Source organism: Sorghum bicolor, chromosome 6 (assembly GCF_000003195.3).
Source record: "Sorghum bicolor cultivar BTx623 chromosome 6, Sorghum_bicolor_NCBIv3, whole genome shotgun sequence".
Taxonomy (NCBI): Eukaryota; Viridiplantae; Streptophyta; class Magnoliopsida; order Poales; family Poaceae; genus Sorghum; species Sorghum bicolor.
Window position 1 is genome coordinate 47,266,952 of NC_012875.2, and position 23,676 is coordinate 47,290,627.

Below are 23,676 nucleotides of genomic sequence, written 5' to 3' on the forward strand. Positions count from 1 at the left end.
TAATGCTTATACAAGTATTCTATTTTTAGAGCATGAATAAATTAGAGAGTGTGCAAACATGAACAATTTTAGCATAGGCCTCACAGTTACCATAAATTTCAAACCTACGGGTTGATGGATTATAGTTTATTTAGATGGTAGGACCATGCTAACGTGGAGATACATTTCTCATAATTTGTTATCCTAAGTTAATTTTAGGTCGTTTCACTTTTCTGCCAGCATTTGTACTCTGCCATGTGGTGGATGAACACAACCATCAATTGGTGATCAAGTGCAAAGATGGAGTTTAAATAATTCCAACGAAACAAAAAGTCTGCTCTGTTGGTACCGTGGGAATACATAAACAGAGACCTGCGCTATTCAACGCCTTGTATTCGTTCCAGCTCAGAACACGAAAAAAAAAAAAAAAGAACACGCTGAGCTATATATGCAGTGCGCGCTGGTGACCTTCTCACTGTACTGTGCGTCTTCTGAAACAGAGCTGAACATACAATGGCCGGAGGAGGATCCTCCGTCGGTGTGCCGGACTACGGCGGTGGCGTGACGTTCTCCGTCGTGGTGACCAGCCTCATGGCTGCCTCCTGCGGCATCATCTTTGGCTACGACTCCGGCGTCTCAGGTGCGCACTCCTCCGCGGCGTGATTTAGAGCTCAGATTGCATATCAACTGTATTTGTTAACAATGCGCAGGTGGCGTGACTCAGATGGATTCATTCCTGAGCAAATTCTTCCCGGACGTGATCGACGGGAGGAAGAGCGCAAAGGTGGACGCCTACTGCAAGTACGACAACCAATGGCTCACCGCCTTCACGTCGTCGCTATGGATCGCCGGCGCGCTGTCCTCGCTGGTGGCGAGCCGCGTGACCCGAAGGGTGGGCCGCCAGGCCATCATGCTCATCGGCGGCGTGCTGTTCCTCGCCGGCTCCGTCATCAACGCCGCCGCGGTGAACATCGCCATGCTCATCGTCGGCCGGATGCTGCTAGGCTTCGGCCTCGGCTTCACCTTGCAGGCCGCTCCGGTGTACCTCTCCGAGACGGCGCCGGCGAGGTGGCGCGGTGCGTTCACGTCAGCCTACAACGCGTTCGTCGTCGTCGGCATACTGTCGGCGACCGTCACCAACTACTTCACCAACCGCATCCCCGGCTGGGGGTGGCGCGTCTCCCTGGGCCTGGCAGCCGTGCCGGGCGCCGCCGTCGTCCTGGGAGCCTTCTTCGTCTCGGACACCCCCATCAGCCTGGTGATGCGAGGCCAGCACGAGAAGGCTCGGGCCGCGCTGCAGCGCGTCCGCGGGGGCGACGCCGACGTCGACGCCGAGTTCAAGGACATCGTCCGCGCCGTGGACGTGGCGCGCCAGAACGACGACGGCGCGTTCCGGCGGCTGTTCAGCAAGGAGTACCGGCACTACCTGGCGATAGGGGTGGCCATACCGGTGTTCTACGAGTTCACCGGCATGATCGTCATCTCCATCTTCTTGCCGGTGCTGTTCCGGACCGTCGGGTTCAGCAGCCAGAGGGCTATCCTTGGGTCCGTGATCAACAGCATGACCAATCTGGCCTCGACGCTGCTGTCCTCCGTCGTCATGGACCGCGTTGGACGCAGATTTCTGTTCGTCGTTGGTGGATTAGGCATGATGCTTTGCGAGGTAATAAGCATCCTAGCTAACAATAATGTCGTCAGAGTGTGCTGGCTGTGCTATGCTATGCTATCGTTGACTTTGCTCATCAAGCTGACAACATGCATCCATATAATATACTGTATTAAGGTGGCCATCTCATGGATCATGGCGGATCACCTCGGGAAGCACGGAGGGGTGACGACGGCGATGCCGCGGAGCTACGCGACGGGCGTGCTGGTGCTGATCTGCATGTGCACGTTCAGCTTCGGCCTGTCGTGGGCACCGCTCAGGTGGGTGGTGCCGAGCGAGATCTACCCCGTGGAGGTGAGGTCGGCCGGGCAGGCACTGAGCATCTCCATCACGCTCTGCATCTCCTTCGTGGAGCTGCAGGTGTTCATCGCGCTGCTCTGCGCCATGAAGTACGCCGTCTTCGTGCTCTACGCCGCGTGGCTGCTGGCCATGACCGTCTTCGTGGTGATGTTCCTGCCGGAGACGAAAGGGGTGCCGCTGGAGGCCATGCAGTCCGTGTGGGCGCGGCATTGGTACTGGAGGAGGTTCGTCAAGGTTGATGCCAGGCAGCACAACGAAGTCAATTGTTTGTAAATGAATTCGAGGGACACATCGGTTCACCAGTTTAAAGTTTAAGCAGCGTTTGTTACAGTATATATGGTGAAAGAGCCCTTTGGCCCTGTTTGGAAGCTTGGTAGTATTTGTCCAAAACACTTGTAACTTATAGGCTCGATTAGTTTCCTGACACAAAAAATTTACATGTGAAATAAGCCAAAAATGGCGTGAACATATCCTCAGTTCCGGAAAACAAAATGAGGGTTATCGAGTGTAGGTCATCTTAGAGCGTGATTAGCTCCTCTCCTCTAAACATTAGAGCACTTTAGCTTATTATTTTAGTAAAGCTTTAATGTGAGGTGGGCTAAATCTTAGGTTTAACTTTAGATTATTTGAAGACTTTAGCTCTAAAGTTTAGAGCAGAGGATTCAAACAGGCCCTCAGCGCTTGGTGCTTGCCACTTCCCTTCTCTCGTAGTCCCGAGGCATGGAGTAGTATAAAATAAGTCAAGAAGCTCATAACTCAATCTCACATCCGGTGGTTCAAGCGACTTGTGTCACCGACTACTACCTCTGGTGATGTAGCGTCGTCATCTTTCACGTCCACTTGTTGGCACCTCAGTGTAATATCGAACATTGTCAGAGATGAAAAACGAACATAAGAAAAGTTCGACTCCTCTAGTATGAACAACTCAACATCATTTGTAGGACCCATGTATAAAGTTCCATTCCTCTCTCACATGTATGGGTAGGTGGCTAGAGACAACAACCATAGGTATGAAATAATATTATTCAATTGTCTCGGTTTGATGTTTTTGAAGGGTCCCATTTCTTTCGTGACAGCTATGGTTCGATGCTTCTAGTGTTTATGGTTCGACTCAATCTTCGGCCTTGTTCAGTTTCCAAAATTTTGGATTTTTGGTCACTGTAGCACTTTTATTTTTATTTGACAAATATTATCCAATCATGGACTAACTAAGTTTAAAAGATTCATCTCGCGATTTATAGGCAAACTGTGTAATTAGTTTTTGTTTTTATCTATATTTAATACTCCGTGCATGTGCCGTAAGATTCGATGTGATGAAAAATCTTGAATTTTTTTTGGAAACTAAACAAGGCTTTCCTATGGTTTGTTTTTTCTGCAACACTGGAGTTGCTCCGCTGCCATCTTCATGCGCCAACAGGAAGCAATGACTCCACCATGTCAATCCGCCTAGCTACCGCATGTCTAGCTGCTCCTATGCAAGTCAAAGCCAGCATGCCTCGTTCACCGCCGCAACTGGATCTGCCCCCAAGGCTCGGCCCCTAGAATCCTTTGTCGCAGATCTTCGACCTCAAGCTCTCCTGAAAAAAATTGTAGCATTAACCAAATAGGAGCTCCAATGTTCTAGAAATCATTTCTGGTAGGAACTCTTTAATTTATATTGTCTTTTACTTTAGCTTTGTGGAGCTGAATTCTGTTTTCAGAATGACCAGCGGTGAAAGCATGTGGAGCAGCTATGAGTGCGACATGGCCATGAAGCATTAAGGTACCAATATAATAGCGTGAAAAAATAGATATTTTATAGAATCCATATCCATGGAATTGGGTAAGGGGAGGATTTGATAGGCAACAAATCTTGAGGCGCCAAGTAAGTAGCATGTTGGAGATATGTTTTTACTTCACTGCTCAAATATAGAGTAGACTGAAGATGCTCATATATCTCATATACTTAGCTTTAGCTTGTGGGGCTCCAGAATTAAGAAGTGCATTTTGTTTCCAAAATCGTCAGTGGCGGAAAACATGTGGAGCGGAGTCGGGTACCGGTGTTATGTGGCTATGATGAATTAGCAGAAACAGAACAAGATTCTAAAAATAATTGCATGCACTGATGCCCGTGATCTTTTGGAAATTAACATAGCACGCACGGCGCCTCCCACCGTGACGTCTGACGAGCGTCATTGGTTCGTCGTTCAACGTTGTTTTGTAGCTATCAAAAACTTTTACTTGCAAAACCTTTCTAACCGTTGCATCGCGCTCGCAGATATAAAAAGACAGAAAAACATAAAAGTTAAGGGTGATGCAGTATTACACGCAGAGTATATGTATGCGTGAAATTTTGGATGTGTTCACAGTCAATATATGTGAACCGTTTGATCTTGATCCAATACACCTTGTATCTTCCTGGATCCGATGCTTCATTGCTTACTTAGATTAAAGCAAGGTCAATAGAGCCAAGTGTTTAGCTATAAGTTATAACTTATAAGAGTCAAATTATATAATAGTTATCTCCTACTCCCTCCATACCCATAAAACAAGTCGTTTTAGATAAAGTTTGGGTCAAACATTGGGAATATAAATCATGAATAACTTTTAAGTTGTAGAGTTTGAAAATACGAAAACCATATGAATAGATTTGTCTTGAAAAATACTTTTATAAAATATATCTATACTACTTTTTGATAAATATTATTATAAAAACAAAGAAGTTAAAATAAGACTTTGGAGACCGTGTCATTGTCCAAAACGACTTGTTTTATGGGTACGGAGGGAGTATTTAACTATAACATAAATAAGTTTTTTATTATTATATGGTGCGATGTCTTTATTTTCTCTTTTTTGCTCCTCGTCAAATACACTATTTGTTTGGGGTTTGGGCCTACAGTTGTCTATGTTTCCGTGTCTAACTTGGTGCTAGAACAAGAGCATGGTCAATAATAAAGCTAAGTACTTGGTTATAAGCTAATCATGTTTTCCTAAAAAAAATAAGTTAATTAAGTTATAAAAGCCAAGCTATACAATAACTAGTCTTCTATTTGTCTACAAAACTTCTTTATTGTTATATGTTTTCACTCTCTTTTCTATTTCTCCTTACATACATCTATATTAGAACCCACTAATGTCTATGCTTGCGTGTCTAGCCTGTTGCTTGCATAAAAATCAAGCTCTCTTTTCTCTCCTTCCTTTTCTCTTTACATCAGTAAAAATATTTATTAGTTTGGCTATAAGTCAATTATTGTACTTGCTTCTAAGAGTCAAGCTCTCTTCTCTTTTTTCTCTCTCTCCTACACATTAGTAGAAATGTTGACTAGCTTTTACTTGCTCTTGGCATTGTCGCTTTCCCCGCACCGCACATTTTTTGTTGTGCTCTACGGAGTACAACCCCCACTTATTTACTGCTGCACTCCACGACGTCTAGACTCTAGAAAGCAATGCACCCATATCATATCATGGGGCTTATGGCCGGCCGTATGCACCCAACCCCGCTTTGCGGACACTGCGGTGTGTGAACCTCGTACGGCCGCGCGTGTCTAGGCTCGTTGTTGGCTCTTGCAGTTGCAGGCATAAATAAAAGTAGTCTCCACGGCGCGCGCGCGCGCGCGCACACACACACACACCCTGAGTGCAAAGGCTCAGCTCTCGCCGGCCCAACCCAAGAGGACAGAGCCCCTGCCCTGCCCTGCCCTCCGATGGCCGGCGGAGGCGGGTTCGCCGCGGCGGCGGAGCGCGGCCACGCCCGCGACGACGACGGCTACGGAGGTAGAGGAGGCGTGACGGTCCCCGTCGTGGTGACCTGCCTCATGGCCGCCTCCTGCGGCCTCATCTTCGGCTACGACATTGGCGTCTCAGGTGCGCGCAGTGCTACATGTCGACTGTCATGCCTGGGTCTCGTCTCGCTCGCGGTCGCGGTGCTAGTAAAACATGCCTGCTGCGGGGCTTTCGTCGTCTCAGCTCGTCAGTCCCGTTCCAGTGAAAAGCTAGGCACTCGATCTGGTGGCTGCGATCTAGCGTTTGGGCTTTGGATGCCTGCATGTGTTGCTGTTGCTCCATCGCCGCCTGAACCCCCGGACGCCATCTTTTTCCTAAGCTTTTCAATATTCCCTCTTGCAATCTGAAACCTCTCTTCGACTCCTGCCATGGCCATGCATGGTTACAGAGTAGGTTGAATCCAAAGACAATAAGTAAGGATTACATACTGGAACAAGAATATTAAGTACACCAAGCACTAGCAACAACTGCATTCTTGGCAGCGGATAGGGAGACGGCCAGGATCGAAACAGGGGAGGCCCATGCCGTTGAAGACAACATTTAATTATTTCTGTAGTAATCTTTATCCCTTGACCAGCAGTTTCTCAGGATATAGAGTTATATATCTTCCTCAGTGGTCAACTCAGTTTCTCCTTCATGTTTAATATAATCCTTTGTTTGGAAGTGTTTATTTAATTATAAGCTGGGTAATCTTGAAATTAATTTCCCAAACAAGACGTCGGCTCGATCGGCTTTGACCTTTCAGCAGCCACTTGCTATTTGTGTTAATCTATAGTATACTACTAGGTCGGTTAAAAGAAGAATAGGATATATTCTATCTAGGAGATAAAGTGAAATAAAAGCATATATGCTACTAGCACATATCGCTAGCTTTTTTTTTTTCTCTCTGTCTATCTATCATAAGGCCGACCATGCTTTTGGCCAATATATACCCTTGCCCAGAGAACTTTCAGCAAATAATTGTACGATAAGAAGAAGAGTCAACAAAACAGGATCACCATCATCAGGGTTTCTTGCATTTCGTGCTTCAATCCATTGCACATATATCTTATTCAGGCAGCCATTTATACGTACTTTGTAGTACCCAGCAGATATTAGCGGAAAATTGATCAACTAGCCAGATAGGAGTATATAGAATGGTCTTCTTTAAACATTTGCAAACATTTAAAATGTAACCAGAAGTAAATCAACAAATAAAAAAAATACTAATATCTCATAAAAATGTTCTGCATTTGTAGTCCACGAAAATGTTCTCGTAATCAGCCACTTACGTTTTCCGTTCTTCTATGATCTTTTTGGATTATCTTTTGTTAAGAAATACCTTCCTATCATAGAAATCACTTTTACACACACATTCTGTTGTACACTTGAAAGGTGGTGTGACGCAGATGGAGTCGTTCCTGATGAAGTTCTTCCCGGAAGTGTCGAGCGCCATGACGAAGAACGCGAAGCACGACGCGTACTGCAAATACGACGACCAGCGGCTCACGGCGTTCACCTCGTCGCTGTACATCGCCGCGATGGTCTCGTCGCTGGTGGCGAGCCGCGTGACGAGGACGGTGGGCCGGTCCACCGTCATGCTGATCGGCGGCGTCCTGTTCCTCGCAGGCTCCGCGATCAACGCCGGCGCCGTCAACGTCGCCATGCTCATCATCGGGCGGATGCTGCTGGGATTCGGAGTCGGGTTCACCACGCAGGCTGCTCCTCTGTACCTCGCGGAGACATCGCCGGCGCGGTGGCGCGGCGCGTTCACCACGGCCTACAACATCTTCCAGGTGCAGGGCGCGCTGGCCGCCACGGTCACCAACTACTTCACCAACCGCATCCCGGGCTGGGGATGGCGCGTGTCGCTCGGCCTCGCCGCCGTCCCGGCCGCCGTCGTCGTCCTGGGCGCCCTGCTCGTCCCGGACACGCCCAGCAGCCTCGTCCTGCGCGGCGACACCGACAGCGCCCGGGCCTCGCTGCAGCGCCTCCGTGGCCCCGGCGCGGAAACCGACGCGGAGCTCAAGGACATCGTCCGCGCCGTGGAGGACGCGCGGCGGAACGACGAGGGCGCGTACGAGAGGCTGGTGCGCGGCAAGGGGTACGGGCACTACCTGGTGATGGTGGTGGCCATCCCCTCCTTCTTCGACCTCACCGGCGTCATCGTCATGGCCGTCTTCTCGCCGGTGCTGTTCCGGACGGTCGGGTTCAGCAGCCAGAAGGCGATCTTTGGATCCGTGGTTCTTAGCCTCGTCAACCTGGCCTCGTCGTTGCTCTCCTCCTTCGTCATGGACCGCGCCGGCCGCAGGTTCTTGTTCCTCGCCGGCGGCGCAGCAATGATGATTTGTCAGGTAACACTATCCGATCCAACAGTACATTTCGTAGTGTTTGAGCTGACAAATTTCTTACTTTCTTTCCTTGTTGAAAAAAAAAATAAGTTGGCCATGTCGTGCATCCTGGCGGGGCATCTGGGCAAGCAGAACGCGGCGACAATGCCGCGGGACTACGCGGTGGCCGTGCTGGTGCTCATGTGCCTGTACACCTTCAGCTTCGGCGTGTCGTGGGGGCCGCTGAAATGGGTGGTGCCGAGCGAGATCTACCCCGTGGAGATCAGGTCGGCGGCGCAGGCGCTGACGGTGTCCATCGCGCTCTGCCTCTCCTTCGCGCAGACGCAGGTGTTCGTCTCCCTGCTGTGCGCCATGAAGCACGGCATCTTCCTGTTCTACGCCGGGTGGGTCCTGGCCATGACGGCCTTCGTCGCCGCGTTCCTGCCGGAGACCAAAGGCGTGCCGCTGGAGGCCATGCGCGCCGTCTGGGCGGGACACTGGTACTGGAGGAGGTTCGTCAGGGATGCCAAGCAGGAGGTTCAGGTGAACTGCCTGTAGGGAGGCGATCGAGCGACATACTAACAACAACCAGAGTGAAGTGTGGTAAATTCTGATGTTTTATTAGTGTGGCGTTAGCCTTGGGCTCGGCTACGTCACTGTCTGTCGCGTGGAGCGCGTGCGCGGGAGCTATCGCTTCGCTTAACTGGGCCACAACGGACTGGCGTGAGAGCCCAATTAAAGTTTTCGGCCAGCTTAACGGTTGGAGCTTTCTTTTGACTGTTCTTTCTTTTTTTTGGTTTTGCCTTTTTCTTACGAACATCAAGATATGATCGACATAATTTGATTCGAAAAAAAATACATAAAGCGAAATCACTTTTATTCTATGCTTCTTTTATTTACTCGAGGATAGGTTAAAAGCCATTATGTTTTAGGACTAAGGCCTTGTTTAGTTCTCCCAAAAAACCAAAAACTTTTCAAGATTTTCCGTCACATCGAATCTTACGAAATATGCATGGAGCATTAAATATAGTTGAAAATAAAATTTATTTACACAGTTTATCTGTAAATCGCGAGACGAATCTTTTAAACCTAGTTACTCCACGATTGATATTGTTTGTCAAATAAAAATGAAAGTGCTACAGTGTCAAAATCCAAAAAAAAAAATCTAAACAAGGCCTAAGAGAGTAGGCACCAAGTATGTTGTTGGCAACTAACACGTTCAGAATATTTGGTTACATATGGTAGAGTGATAGGACTAATATTTTGGACCCCTATAAATATCGACGGGTATGATTTGACGCACCCACCCAACTTCAGTATTAGAACAATGAAAATTTATACTACGAATTATGAAACAATGGATTTTCACTACTATGACAAATTGACAATACAAAATAAAACCATGGAACAATAAAAAAAGGGGTTTTCACTGAACAACAAATTTTCATTTGTCCAAACCGATCAAGGGTTGTCCTAGGTAATATAAAATTTTCTATGATTTACTCATGTAGAGTCTAAAAAAATTATATTTTCTATTTTATGATTTTTCTACGATTTACTATGAATTTTCAAAAATTCAACCAAATAAATAAAAAAAGAAAAGACAAAATATTTATAGAAAAAACTTTGTACTAAAGCGTACTATATTATCTATTTACTATGTAGATTTACTTATGTGGAGTCCAAAAAAAATGGATTTTCTATTTTATGATTTTCAAAGATTCAATCGAAATAATTTTAAAAAGAAAAAAAAGACAAAACCACCGTCGCTATAGCAAAACCACCATTCACTGTAGTAAAATTGTCTTCAAAACCGCTTTAGTGGGATAAGATGCACGGTTTGATAAGTTGAGAGAGATAGTTTGCTCAATTTTAGAGTTGAGGGAGAAAGCGAACTTTCGTGATAGATAAGGGAGGAAAAGTAGACTTTGCACAGAGCATAGCCACTGCCATGTGGGCTTGTAAAGTGACGTGGGCTCAGGCCTCAGGGTGATGGGATCTTCGGCTGGCCCATCCATCATTACAGACCGGAACTAGATCGGATTAGGTATCACTAGGTATGCGAGGTTCAATTCTCAACTCCCAGTTACGATCTGCCAATGCAATTTGCTAGATCCCTATCCTTATAGCTTGCAAGCAACAAAATTTATGAAGAAACACACATGATAGAAGGCTCTCCTGTGTAATATACTACTACGAACATTTATATTTCCAGTCTCGCAATTTACTACACGGATGAGTTCCTTAAGCCATTCTAAACCAACACTTTTTTTTAACAACCTTCTAAACCAACACTTTAGTCATCACGGCAGACACACGCGCAATATGTATTTCCCTTATCAATAATCTACTACTGGAAGTATACCACCGCCGAGATCCAAGGGGGTACGTTCGCTGATTCCGAATGGATTATCTTAACTAGGTGGACTCTTCGCCAAACTTCTGGTGGTCCTTGACGAACCTGCCCCAGTACCAGTGGCGCGCGAAGACGTGCGCCATGGACTCGAGCGGCACGCCCTTGGTCTCCGGCACGAACGCCACGGCGAAGGCGGTCATCACCACCAGCCATGACGCGTAGAAGAGGAAGGTGCCGTACTTGAAGCAGCACAGCATCGCCAGGAAGAACTGCGCCTGCAGGAAGTTGAGCCCCAGGTTGAGCGCCACCGCCGCGCCCTGCCCCGCCGACCGCACCTCCACGGGGTATATCTCGCCGGGGATGGTCCAGTACAGCGCGCCCCACGACCAGCTGAAGCTCGCCGAGAAGACCAGCGTCACCACCAGCACCGTCACCGCGTACCCCTTGGGCATCTTGCTCCCGTTGCCCAGCTGTGATCCGATGATGCTCGCCATGGCCACCTGCAAAAAGGTTATTCGTTCAGGTCTGCGTTCGTGTGTGAAAGAATGTAACATGTGTAAGCAGCAGCTAGATTTGTTTTGTATATATGCCTGGCAAGTGAACATGAGCGCGCCACCGATGACGAAGAGCAGCTTCCGGCCGTAGCGGTCCATGGCGAAGCCCGACGCGAGGATGCCGCCGATGTTCATGAGGCCCAGGATGACGGCGCCCATGAGCGCGGCGTCGCTCTCGAACCCGACGGTCCGGAACAGGATCGGCGAGAAGAAGGCGGTGACGGCGACCCCCGTGAGGTTCAGGAACACCGGGAACGCCACGGCCATCACCAGGTACGGCCGGTACTCGCGGCGCAGGATCCGGCGGAACGCGCCCTCCTCGTTCCGCCGGTCGCTCTCCGCCGCGGCGAGGATGTCCGCGAACTCGGCGCCGATGTCCACGCCCTTGCCGCGCACCCGCTGCAGCGCGGCGCGCGCGTCGTCGTGCTTCCCGCGGAGGACGAGGCTGCTGGGTGTGTCCGGGATGAACGCAGCGCCCGCCACCATGACGGCGGCGGGGACGGCGGCCAGGCCCAGCGACAGGCGCCAGCCCCAGTCGGGGATCCGCGAGGTGCCGTAGTTGATGAGGTTGGCGACCAGGTAGCCGATGCTGATGAAGAGCGGGAACGCCGAGATGAACCCCCCGCGCCAGCGCGGGGGCGACACCTCGGCGAGGTACACGGGCGTGGCCTGGCCGGAGAACCCGAGGCCCAGGCCGAGCAGCATCCGCCCGACGATGAGCATGGCGAGGTTCGCCGCGGCGGCGTTCACGAGGGCGCCAGCCAGGAACAGGCTGCCGCCGATCAGCATCACGGCCTGGCGCCCCAGGCGCCGGGTGACGCGGCTCGCCAGCAGCGTCCCCACCATGCCGAACGCGTACAGCGACGACGTGAAGGCCGTTAGCGCCTGGTTGTTGTAGATGCAGTACACGTCCTTGTTGCCGCCGCGCGCCGTGCTCTTGAGCAAGCCCGGGAAGAACTTCTTCAGGAAAGCCTCCATCTCCGACACACCTCCTGAACATTGTTGCGAGTTGCGACACAGAGTTCATTTAGTTATGGCGAAATGATCTTTCAAAAAAAAAAAGGATGAAACGAAGCGCACAGACACTTGCGAAATACTAGCATGTATTGATATGGAATGGAATGGAGTTAGAGTGTCAGACTAAGATACCAGTGAACATATTTTTTTCTCATATCCTAGTTTAATTACTTATGCTAGATTTACACTTACTCTGGTGTAATTTCTAAGTACAATTTGGCAACACATTTGATCTGATTGTACAACTCTTCTTATAGCATGCTCATAAAATTGGGAACGCAGGAGTGACCAACCGCTTTCAGTTTCATTTTATATGGTCAAACATAAACATAAATGGCGGATGACACTACTTTTGGAAGTTTCGGGGCTAGCTAGGGGAACGAAGCAAAGTAAAACAGTGGTAGAACGGAGATGAGACAAAGGACGGAGCAGAGGAAGCCTGAAACAGAATCGATTGTGCAATCGATTGGATGCGAATTGAACGGCTGCGGAATTTTAACTTTTGCAGTGACAAATGTTTAGGCGACTTGCTTTTTAGCGTACACCCTTTCTTTTCGTCGTACCATTATTCGTTTTTCTATTTCAAAAAAGTAGAAAAATATTCTCGTGTGATAAATAACACTAGCTTTTTACCAATCGTCTTCATCGTATCACCATCATCGTGTCTACTATCTCCTCCAATAAAAAAAGAAAAAAAAAGATATGCTCATCTTGTCACTCACGCAGTCACGCTCGCACTGCTTCGCCACGCGCACGAAACGACAGGCGCCTACTTGCAAACCCCACACTTTTTTTTGGCAAATGGCCAGGAGATTACCATCGAGTAGCCTACTTATACTACGCCCAGCAGGCAGCAGCCTACCGGTATCAAGATCGGAATGATTTTTAACTAGGCCTTGTTTACTTCCACCCAAAATCCAAAAACTTTTCAAGATTCCCCATCACATCGAATCTTTAGACGCATGTATGGAGTATTAAATATAAACGAAATTAAAAAGTAATTACACAGTTTGGTCAAAATTTACGAGACGAATCTTTTAAACCTAGTTAGCCTATGATTGGACAATAATTATCACAAACAAACGAAAAATGCTACAGTGTTCCGAAAAGTTTTCGGCAAGGAACTAAACAAGGCCCTAGCCCTAGTATAGTAGTAGCCACCATGTCGATCATGTGCTGCAGCTGCCAAAGCAGAGCAGCCATCTCCATCTCTTTTTTTTTCCTCCGACGAGAAAGAAAGAGAGATGCTACTAGCTCGTGCGTGGGCCACAGCCCACGGGGCCCGAGCGTGACGTCTCCCTCGCGCGGCGGATTACGTGCGCGCCGCGCAGGTCCAGCAAACTGTTGACGACGTCTACGGGCAGCGCCTCGGCCAACGGGCAGCGCCTCGGCGCAAGCGCAGCGACGCAAAGGCGGCATCCGGCGGCCGACGAAGCAGCTGACCGCCGGCCTGGTGACGCGGTGAGGGAGGGTGAAGGAGACACGAGAGCCGGCCCCGTGAGTCACGAAACTGAAGGCGACGCGTGCGCCACGAGGCCCGGGCACTGTGTGCGCCCCGTGTGCCGCGGCTGTGGAAGGAAGGAATCATCGTACGCTGCCGCACAGGGCCGGCCACGGGGCCACCGGACCCAACCCCAACTTGATCGGATCGGGTCCGTCCGTCCGTCGCTCGCATCGGCACCGGCACCGGCGCACCGCACACCGTACCCTAGCCGATCGAGATCGATGGACAAGGGGCACGGCCCAGCAACAGGGAACCGGGCGAGCGAATCCATCTTGCCGAGTGGCCGCCATCGTCGTATCGATCGTACCCCGGCCCCCTGCCCGCCGAGCGCCGCCGGGCCGGGGCCATGCGGTGGTACGGCGGCGCTGATTTGGTGCCCCGGACGACAGTGACACGAAGCCATTTCCTTTCCGCGATGCGCTACTGTACCTCCACTGTTCCCGCAGTTGGGGTAAGCACTGTTCCGCGAAATGGAATCGGGGAGAGAGAAAAAATAGTCAGACCAGATAGGACAGCAACTCCTCAGGAACTCGACACGAACTCGTCGTCGTCCGTCCCCCCCCTCTCTTCTTCATCACGGCCTTCTCCGGTTGGGAATCTTGGATCTGACTCCTGCCGTCCTGCGATTTTAAAACTGTTTTCGAGACGGATGGAGAGGCACACACACACACCAACCACGCGACGCGCGCGGATTAAAAATTAATCGCCGATTTGGAGATCTTTGGTGGGGGGGTGGGGGGGGGGGGGGGGGGCCTGTGAATGGAACACGGGAGAAGCTTCTTTCTGAAGAGTCGGATGGAGGAAGCCACTTGAGCAGAAACAAACAAAGAGCCCGGGCTTCGATTTGCCGCGGATGGATATACTGGGGAATCGAGTTTTCCTCCAATCGATCGATCCTCTCTACTCCGTAGTACGTATCATCGAAGCCATAGAATCCTACTTGAGAAATCGACAGCGGCTGGCTAGCTAGCTCCATCACACGAACCTACAGCAAATGCGCATCCTACACTAACTCGAGTCTTCGAGGATGATGCCGCAACGAACAGCGGAAGCACGCGTGCGTGACACGGGAAGCGGGGCGGGGGGTGGGGGTGGGGGTGGCGCACCTGAGATGCCAATGTCGTAGCCGAAGATGAGGCCGCCGGAGGCCGCCATGAGGCAGGTCACAACGACGGGGACGGTGAGGCCGCCGCCGGAGTCAGCCATGCCTCCGCCGCTGTTGAGGAGGAAGGCGCCACCGGGCATTTCTCGGCCCTCCCCGGCCCGCTGCTGCTGCTCCAACACCACCACCACCACCTCCCGCGGCGCGGAGTTCTTGTTACGCTCCGGCGAACTACTACTACTACTGGTCTGGAGCGGCTAAAGCTAGCGCGCGCGGGCGCGGCGGCTGGCTGCACGGGGTCCCCCGGCCCCGAGAGCTACAGCCTACAGCGCTAGCGCCTGGCAGGCAGTGGCAGCAGAGCACCCGAGGTTGATGCTGTTGGGGACGGCTGCTGCTGTGTGGCGTGCTGCCAAAACGTTGTCCGGGAGTCGCTGCTTTATATTTGTCCCCGTCTGCTTGTGACGCCTCATTCGGTCTTGGAAATAAAACTTGTGGTACGTAGTTGGTACGTACAGTACTTTATTTCAGAAATTCGCAAAATTGCGGGGGTGCCTTTTCGGTTTTTTCACTGTACTGTGGAATATATATATATATATATATATATATATATATATATATATATATATATATATATATATATATATATATATATGAGTAATATAATATAATATTACGTGTTTAATACTCTCTCCATCCAAGAAAGAATCACGCATCATATAAAAATATATTCATAAATCTAATGATACTAATTTAATATCATAAATTTTATTATTTTTTTTAGAAATTTGTTCAAAGTCTAAAAAAATTGACTTAAGATAAATTTAGAAATTAATTCTTTGATGAATGGAGGGAGTATTCGAGGAGTATAAGCGACAAATTTTATGCTACGTGTTTATAATTGTACCTCTGCAAACTAGGCCTTGTTTAGTTCCCCAAAAATTTTGCAAAACTTTTCAGATTTCCCGTCACATCGAATCTTTAGACGTATGCATGGAGTATTAAATATAGATGAAAATAAAAACTAATTACACAGTTTGGTCGGAATTGACGAGACGAATCTTTTGAGCCTAGTTAGTCTATAATTAGACAATATTTGTCAAATACAAACGAAAGTGCTACTATTCACATTTTGCAAAAAATTTTGGAAGTAAACAAGGCCCTAGTCAAGGGTGTTTGTACTACGGGTCTACCAGGTCCTCACTGTACCGTGGAATGATTGGATGGAGGCGTGGAAAATATAGTTCCTCCATCTATAAAAAAAATATAATTTTTGAGTAGATCGAACTAATTTAACTTTAATTAAGTTTATAGCAAATAGTATTAACATTTATATCTCTAACAAGGAATTTGGAAACAAACTGGTGATAGTTGGTACTTCCTTTATCTACAAAGAATGTAATTATGAGTTGTGGTCAAACTATATTAACTTGACCAAATTTATAGTTAATAATGTTAATATTTATGTCTCCAACAGAAAATTTGGAAATAAACCAGTGGTAGTTGGTATTTTCTCTGTCCACGAAAGAATGTAATAATGAGTTGTATATAGGTCAAACTACTTTGACTTTGACTGAGTTTATAGTGAATAGTACTAACATTTATGTCTCCGAGAGGAAATTTAAAAATAAACTGGTGGTAGCTGGTACTTCCTTTGTCCACAAAAGAATATAATTATAAGTTGCATATAGGTCAAACTAATTTAACTTTTGATCGAGTTTATAGTGAATAGTACTAACATTTATGTCTCCAACATGAAATTTGGAAATAAACTGGTGGTAGTTGGTACTTTCTCTGTCCACAAAGAATGCAATTACGAGTTGTGTACAAGTCAAACTAGTTTAATTTGATAAAGTTTGTAGTGAGTAGTATTAATACTTATGTCAGCAATACGAAATTCAAAAATAAATTAGTGGTACTTTGTACTTTCTCTATCCACAAAAGAATGTAACTATATGTTGCGTGCGGGTCAAACTAGTTTTTATTTTGACTGAGTTTATAATGAATAACATTAACAATTATGTCTCAGACTAGGTTTATTATGAAAATGTGCATAATTATTTTTTTAAGAATTACACAGTACAACATAAAATACTCACAACAAGCACGTATGAATATACGTATATGTACGGAAATTCTACCCCTATGAGCATCTTCAAAGGACTAAGCTGATGCATCTTGAGATTAACGAAGTCACCATAGATGCCTCACTGTTGATCTTATTCCTATGAGCACCTCAAAAAAACTAAGCCCACAAATCTTGAGATCACGAATTACCCATGATAAGTCGACTACTTGAACCTAGGTGGGTAGGTTTTCTACCATAAAGAACTCAACCAACTAATCTATGACATTTCTATTGTATTATATAAATGTTAGTGTATTTTTATCTAATTTTAGTTAAACTTTAAATCATTTGACTTTAAAAAAGCAAAAAATATATTCTTTTGTTGATGGAGAGTACTCTATTTTGGAAATTTGCAAGTTGCCCGGGTGCCATCCGAGGAATATATAATAAAAGCGACAAATTCCATAATAGGTGTTTGTGCAATTAGAAACTGCTTGTAGAATTTTTATTTTGTATTGTCGAACGCTACTGGTAGTACTGTGCGCCGCTTGTACAAAGTCCTCTAGAACTGCCACTAAAAACCTCTGTTGTAGTAGTGTATAGAAATTTTACGGAATCAGTTTACTTTTTTCATAGAAAAAACACATGATCAAAATCCAAAGGGGCCCTAAGGGTGTTTGTACCACGGGTCTACTAGGTCCTCACTGGACCGTGGAATGACTGGATGGAGGCAATAGAGGTGCGGAAAATATACAAGCGTTTTACGGAATTCCGGTGAGGTTCACGCATTTCAGTCGTGTTACCAAGACTTGACGTTCTGATCATGCTTTCTGAACATTATTGCTCTCTGGTCAAGAAGGCCACTTGTATTTGCTCCTCGAGACCTCGACAGTTTCATGCACTTGAGTTTCGTCGAAATGTTGTGGTCAGGTTTTTTTTTACTGTGATTAGAAAGCTATAAAGAGGTACCGAAATTAGCACCCAAATTCAGAGGTATAGTAATACCGTAACGCATCTTACCTCTCCAGGGAATAGAAAAAGGGGGCTCTTCTGCTTATGGTAATACTTCATATAGTACTAACAAATCCTTCTTTTTCCCTTTCAGAAACTAAAGGAACAGTGGAGTACGTAACTGCCTCGCCCATTTTACGGTAGAAAGTTTGGACTATATTTGTACTAGATGCAGTGGACTCGAGATAAACCAGAACAGTATATACGTTTTGTGCACGTCAACCAAACGTCAGGAAGTCACGAACAAAACAAAGGTCTGTTTTGGTTGCACGACCTGGTAGGGCCGGGTGCTGTCCACGCAGCGATCCCAAGATGGTCTAAATTGCTGCCTCGAAAGCAGCTCACACCTTAAGACTGTCTCCAACAGTATATGCATAAGGCCACCTAAACCCAAAATGCATAGTATATAGTAGAAAAAACTTCTCTAGGCAATCAAAGAACCCATTTTAGGCAGGAGGAGAGAGGGAACCTAAAAAAGCGTCCTCCTGATGCACGACCCAAATCTTCGGCGTGGTCGAGGTGTCGCCGTTCCCGCTCCCACTCCCCCAATAGCGGCGCCTCCCTCGGCTCCCCGGCAGCGGCGCCTTCCACGGCACCTGGAAACGGCACCTTCCACGGTACCTGGCAGCGGCGGCCCATGGCCGCATCGCACCTTCCCTCTCCCGGTGGTGGCCGCAGCAAGCCTGGCCTTCCTCATCGTCTACGCGCAAGCGCTCACCGTCGGCGTCCTCGTCCAGACGCAGCTCCGCGGGGTGCTCGTCCAAGGTCCTCCCGGGCTCCGCTGTCCCCGTCGCTGCGTCGGATCTGTCCATGCCGGTCTGTCCTGGTCGACCTCATCAAGGCCAGCCCCAGCAAAAAGGTGCCTCTCACTGTCTCCAGGGACACCAGCGCCGATGGCATGGCATGGGGCATATCGCGGCGCAGCTCTCCCCAACGTCCGGGTCACACGCGTGCGGCTCCAGAACTTGGAGTCTTTTTTGGGTTTGCTATTGGAGAACCATGATTTTGGGTGACTGATCCTTTCCCTGTGCATGACTCAAATGAAAAAATAGATCTTGTGTTTGCCTTCTCTCCGTTGGAGACAGTCTAAGCATACATTGTTTTCCTTTTTTATATATAAATAAAAACTACGGCAGCTTATACAAGTCGTCTAAATTTTATTAGAAAAAACATAGCATTACACAGAGAAAATGAGAAGGATTTTACAAGAAGAGAAAAATAGAGAAAGAAAAAGAAGAGTAGTGTCTGATTTGCCTCTAAACTTACACGCTGAATTTAAAAACGCCCAAAGTGATTTCTTGGGTTGTGCTGCTAACGTGGTGGTGGGACTCATACGTCAAGTGGTCTCTCTTTCTCTTATATAGAAAAATCATAATACTTTCTTACGAAAATAAGTCAATACAAACTTAATGTGTTTTTCAACTTTTTTTATTTAAGATCTCTTAGAGACTCAAATATTCATTTTTAATTATTAGATTTTGATATTCAAATTTTTAAAAAATTTCAGACAACTTAGGATGTTGACATGGCTTATACCAAAGTTGAGTTCTCAATAAGATCTATAATGTTATTGTTGGCAACTTATTTATTTGATATAATTTAGAGAACCAAACAGTTGTTTTTATGTTATCATATTTTGAAATTCATTTTTATTTTTTTAAATGACCTTAGCTATTGACATGGTATATACAAAATTGAGGATCTAAATGCGATCTATCACTTTATAGAACCAATAACATGAGATCCTTAAATATTTGTTTAATTTCCCACATTTTAAAAATCAAATGTTTTGATTTATTTTTAAAATCACCTGGGACATTGACATGGTATATACTAAAGTTTAAATCTAAAAAATATATTTATTTGAGATCATTTAGAGACTCTTTGTTTTAAGTTTTCTAATTATGAAATTTTATTTTATTTTATTTTCAAACAACCTTGGAAGGAGACACACTCTATACCAACTTTATAGTGCTTGAACAGACCCAAAACTTTCTAGTTAACTTTTTTGTTTTTTCTCTGAAATCGTTTAGGAGCCCAAATAGTCAATAAAAGATGTCATGACTTAAAAACGGAAGACATGTGGGCCCAATACCACATCGGTCAAAACCAGAATCAAAACCGCTATAAATCATTTTTGATAATTTATTGGTTTTGAAAGTTAAGAGGGTAAGTTATCCGGTATTCGAGCTTGATGATGTTTCTTCAATTCGTGATATCAAACTTCACTTAAAAAAAGAACTAGTACAATACAAAAAGGTTGGACAACTCGAAAAGATTATCCTTGTCCAAAGAAGAATGACATCGGTGAGCACAGATTCACATACAAGTTTGAGTTTGAGGGGACTCAAAACTATGTTTAGGTGCACGAACACATTTAAAAATATGACCATTACTAGAAGAAAAAAAAAGAGAGATAGACGCTTTTCATTACTCGTATCGGCATAGAAAGAGCGACACCTGCTATATATATTACTATTATAGGCATTTTTTACAAGTAAATATATATGTTTGCGCTTCACTACCGGCGGCATTTATAAGCTTCGGTGACTGCATACATCCAACAGCGATAATAGGCCTCCATCCGACAATGGTCATTTAATTTAGACAACTTTTGGCTTGAAGTAGATCCCGTATTGTGGCTAGATGTGTGTATTGTTCTGACTCGTATGAGTTCACTAGTTCATGTCATGGGTAAGATGAGAGGTGCACGAGGGCACTTTGGAAAGTAAAAAGATGGAAGGAGTACTAAATATAGATATGGATATAAGATACATATATAGATATGAATGTGGTTTTTCTGCCCTTAAGGGCACATGCTCCCAACTTATTTAATTCGCATTGAAAAGTGTGCAAACATATATCTCAAAGTGAAACTGCATTGAGATGTGTGTTTACATACTTCTCAATACGAATCTAATGTGTCTCAGTGTGAGAGCATATGCTCTTGAGAAAAGAAAAAACTTTACCATATAGATATAAGATGTACATATATATATATATATATATATATATATATATATATATATATATATATATATATATATATATATATATATATATATAGATTATCAAGCTCCAAGTATTAGCATTTAGAACCTTTTTTGGTAGGTTTTAGGCTTCTCCAGCAGAGAAGCTAGAAAAAGCTATAGATATATCTTGGTGTCTTCGGCTTTTGGCCCCAAAGCGACTTTAGCTTCGTCATTTCTAGTTTGGTTTTGACTTTAGTCGTCGTTTTTGTGTGTGCTTATTTAGTAGGGCTTTTAATTAAAAATCTGCGAAGAAGTTCTAATAAAAACCCTGTCAAATAGCGCCTTACCAAACATCTGAATTTCTACTCCAGAACGATAATATGGTTACAGACAGTGCATTTGGATCGGAGTCGTATTCAGTCGACGAAGGGATCGAGTAGACCACTGTTATCGCGTGGCAACACTCTCAAGTGGACGCGCGTCACGATCAGATCAGAGGAACGAGATTCGTCGGTACATAATACATAGCCAGAGACGAATCGCGTTCATTGGTGGAGGAACCAACGCCGGTTTCTAGCGTAGCCACTTAGCCCGGACTCGCGCGGCAGACTGGACGACCGGTAGTGCTCTTGATGCGGCCGGCCGGCCGGTGCTCCATGCCTCCATATATTGGAAACATGGATGGCTATGGCTGTCGCGCTCCACGCATATATATCTACCGCAACATAAATGTACGAACGCGGCGCTCATCACATCACGCACGGCCTATATGTTTTGGGTTAGGCAAGTGGGACTGCGACATGTGCAAATGTTTTCAACTCAGCACGAGTAGTAGTAGACATCTAGTAGCGGTGCTAGAATTTAAACATAAGAAGAGCCGTTCAAAACGACAATAATCATACATAATGAAATACATATACATTCAAAGTATACATAACAACCAAATAAATGGTTTGTGTTATAATACAAAAGAAAACAAAAAACTATAAAAACTATAAAATATTTTATAAAAAAAAGAACAAAATTAATTAGCCCTAGGTCTCTAACCTCATATGACGATCAATCTAATTCTTGTGCTAGGAAAAAGAATCACGATAATAATAAGAATACTAATCCCAAATAATATAGGTGTTAATGAAGATCAATTCAGAAGGAGAGTAAACAAGAAAGCACTAGTTATTTTTTTTAACTTGCTAAGAGCATCTCCAAGAGTTTTGCAAACAAACTTTGCATTGCCCTATTTGTAAAAAAGAGTAGAAAATACCCCTCCAATGGTTTTGCAAATAAGGTTTGCAATTTGGTTAACTTTGCAAATAGAGGTTGAGGCTTTGCATATATGCAAACCTTCCCACCACTTTGCATCTACAAATTCGGCCTTCCATGTCGGACTCCGTCCCCCCGGCCCCCCACCCCGCGCGATTTCTCTACGCCCGTCCGCCCTCCATAGCGCGCGCGCCCTACCTACTCGCGCGCGTCCACGAACGACGACGTACGCGGCCACGGCTGGACGACGTACGCAGCCACGGCGCGGAAACTGAGGTGGACCTTCCCTCGCGGGGACCTTTCCTCGGAGGAGGACGGAGGTGGACGGAGCCGAACTGACGCGAACGACGACGGCGACGAACGACGAACGCGGCCTGGGCTGGGCGGCGACTGGCGCGAAGACCTGGGCTAGGCAGCAACTGGCGGCGACCTGGCCTGAGCGGCGATTGGCACGCACGACGTACGTCAAAATGGCGCGAAGGGAAAAAACGCGCGGGCGCGATCGGTGAAAAAAAAATCAGGGGTGGGGTCCACACTTTGGGTTTGTCAAGTCTAAATGCAAAATCTCTTGAAATTGGACTATTTTTAGACTTTGCAAATGAGTTTGGGACTTTGCAAACAACATCAAATGCAAAATTCATTTGCAAAGTCCCATGGAGATGCTCTAATTAGAGTGCTGAACATCTCCAACAGTTTGGCAAATGACTTCTCATCCGTAATTCTTTTAGCAAAATGAAGAAAAAACCTCTCCAACAGTTTGGCATCCCAATTTCTCATCTTTTCTAACTTGGCATATCTTCCTGTCTAGCGCGCAAATATGCGCACGGGCTCCGTACTTGACATCAGTCTTTCTCTTCATGCTTAGCGGGGCTCTTTGTTCGCTTAGTGGGGCTCTTTGTTCGCTTAGCAGGGCTCTTCGTTTTGTTAGTGGGTTTTGGGATTTTTGGAAACAAAATTTGCCAAATTGTTGGAGATAAGATCTTTTTTTCTCTCCATATTATTTTGGGAGTTGGCAAACAACAAAATTTGGAGAACAGTTTTTGCCAAACAGTTGGAGATGCTCTATATAGGAACAAAGGAGATAGAGAATAATAGAAAGACTACTTCTTAATTATATAAAATACTACAAGTAATATGGAAGATGACAAGAAACTAAAGTGCAAATAACATCATTAACTAGTTAATTAAAGTATCACATATCAAATAAATACATATGTTAATATTTTTTACTATATATTTCTTATAATATAAATAAGGAGTAAAAAAATTATTGTGTTGTTAGGGGGTGCCATGGCCCCAGCCCCTCTTGGCTCCACCAATGTAGACACCTTTGCTCCTTCATTATTCACGATGTCATTATTCATCCTATGTCATCCGTCGTCGCCTACTGATCTCATCCACCTTTCAGCGGTTAGTCATCTCCATGTGGAGTTTCGTGACGTTGTTTCTAAAAATATCATATCAAATAAAATACAATAAAACATGAATAAAACTAGTTTAATGGATATTTAATTTCATGACTTATTGCAAGTTGATAACTATGTCAGGAGAGTTTTATTCTTGTAAAATTCACTTCTTCTCTCTCTTCTTAAATATGGTTTCACGTCATAAAAATATCCAAATAGCTTATTAAATACAAATAAAACCTGGATAAAACTTTCACTAAAACCTTAGATAAGTCATCCCCCATTAATTAATCTCGGTCATCCTCATTAATTTCCATGTGGATCTCTTCTCATCGAGGATAGATCCAATTTTGGTGAGGCCTTGTGGCTGATGTACCCATCCATTCGATGACTTCAGCACGATCGTTCCG

At 45.8% G+C, this 23,676-nt stretch overlaps 3 protein-coding genes across 4 annotated transcripts; 2 read left to right on the plus strand and 1 right to left on the minus strand.

Moving 5' to 3' along the window:
* LOC8057454 (sugar transport protein 5) lies at nt 409-2,310 on the plus strand. Its single transcript, XM_002446546.2, has 3 exons — nt 409-619; nt 690-1,642; nt 1,763-2,310. The coding sequence occupies exons 1-3, from the start codon at nt 493-495 to the stop codon at nt 2,216-2,218; spliced, it is 1,536 nt and encodes a 511-aa protein (XP_002446591.1). The 5' UTR covers nt 409-492; the 3' UTR covers nt 2,219-2,310.
* LOC8073408 (sugar transport protein 5) lies at nt 5,401-8,794 on the plus strand. The gene is made up of 3 exons (XM_002446547.2): nt 5,401-5,788; nt 7,082-8,040; nt 8,128-8,794. The coding sequence occupies exons 1-3, from the start codon at nt 5,629-5,631 to the stop codon at nt 8,572-8,574; spliced, it is 1,566 nt and encodes a 521-aa protein (XP_002446592.1). The 5' UTR covers nt 5,401-5,628; the 3' UTR covers nt 8,575-8,794.
* Nucleotides 10,183-14,971, minus strand: LOC8073409 (sugar transport protein 5). Of its 2 annotated transcripts, none has more exons than XM_002447900.2 (3): nt 14,554-14,971; nt 10,963-11,918; nt 10,183-10,872 (listed from the first exon to the last, which is right to left on the minus strand). In XM_002447900.2, exons 1-3 carry the CDS (start codon nt 14,690-14,692, stop codon nt 10,435-10,437), a joined length of 1,533 nt encoding a protein of 510 aa, XP_002447945.1. In that variant the 5' UTR covers nt 14,693-14,971; the 3' UTR covers nt 10,183-10,434. The 2 variants fall into 2 exon arrangements, with proteins under 2 accessions (XP_002447945.1, XP_021319352.1); XM_021463677.1 differs by lacking the exon at nt 14,554-14,971 and adding an exon at nt 12,136-12,894.

Bases quoted from the DNA above. Each gene is read 5' to 3' on its own strand.
- LOC8057454 (XM_002446546.2), top strand. From the start codon at position 493: ATGGCCGGAGGAGGATCCTCCGTCGGTGTGCCGGACTACGGCGGTGGC. The intron at 620-689 runs GTGCGCACTCCT...AACAATGCGCAG, and splicing joins CTACGACTCCGGCGTCTCAG to GTGGCGTGACTCAGATGGAT. The intron at 1,643-1,762 runs GTAATAAGCATC...TACTGTATTAAG, and splicing joins TAGGCATGATGCTTTGCGAG to GTGGCCATCTCATGGATCAT.
- LOC8073408 (XM_002446547.2), top strand. From the start codon at position 5,629: ATGGCCGGCGGAGGCGGGTTCGCCGCGGCGGCGGAGCGCGGCCACGCC. The intron at 5,789-7,081 runs GTGCGCGCAGTG...TACACTTGAAAG, and splicing joins CTACGACATTGGCGTCTCAG to GTGGTGTGACGCAGATGGAG. The intron at 8,041-8,127 runs GTAACACTATCC...AAAAAAAATAAG, and splicing joins CAGCAATGATGATTTGTCAG to TTGGCCATGTCGTGCATCCT.
- LOC8073409 (XM_002447900.2), bottom strand. From the start codon at position 14,692: ATGCCCGGTGGCGCCTTCCTCCTCAACAGCGGCGGAGGCATGGCTGAC. The intron at 11,919-14,553 runs GTGCGCCACCCC...AACAATGTTCAG, and splicing joins CTACGACATTGGCATCTCAG to GAGGTGTGTCGGAGATGGAG. The intron at 10,873-10,962 runs GCATATATACAA...ACCTTTTTGCAG, and splicing joins CGCTCATGTTCACTTGCCAG to GTGGCCATGGCGAGCATCAT.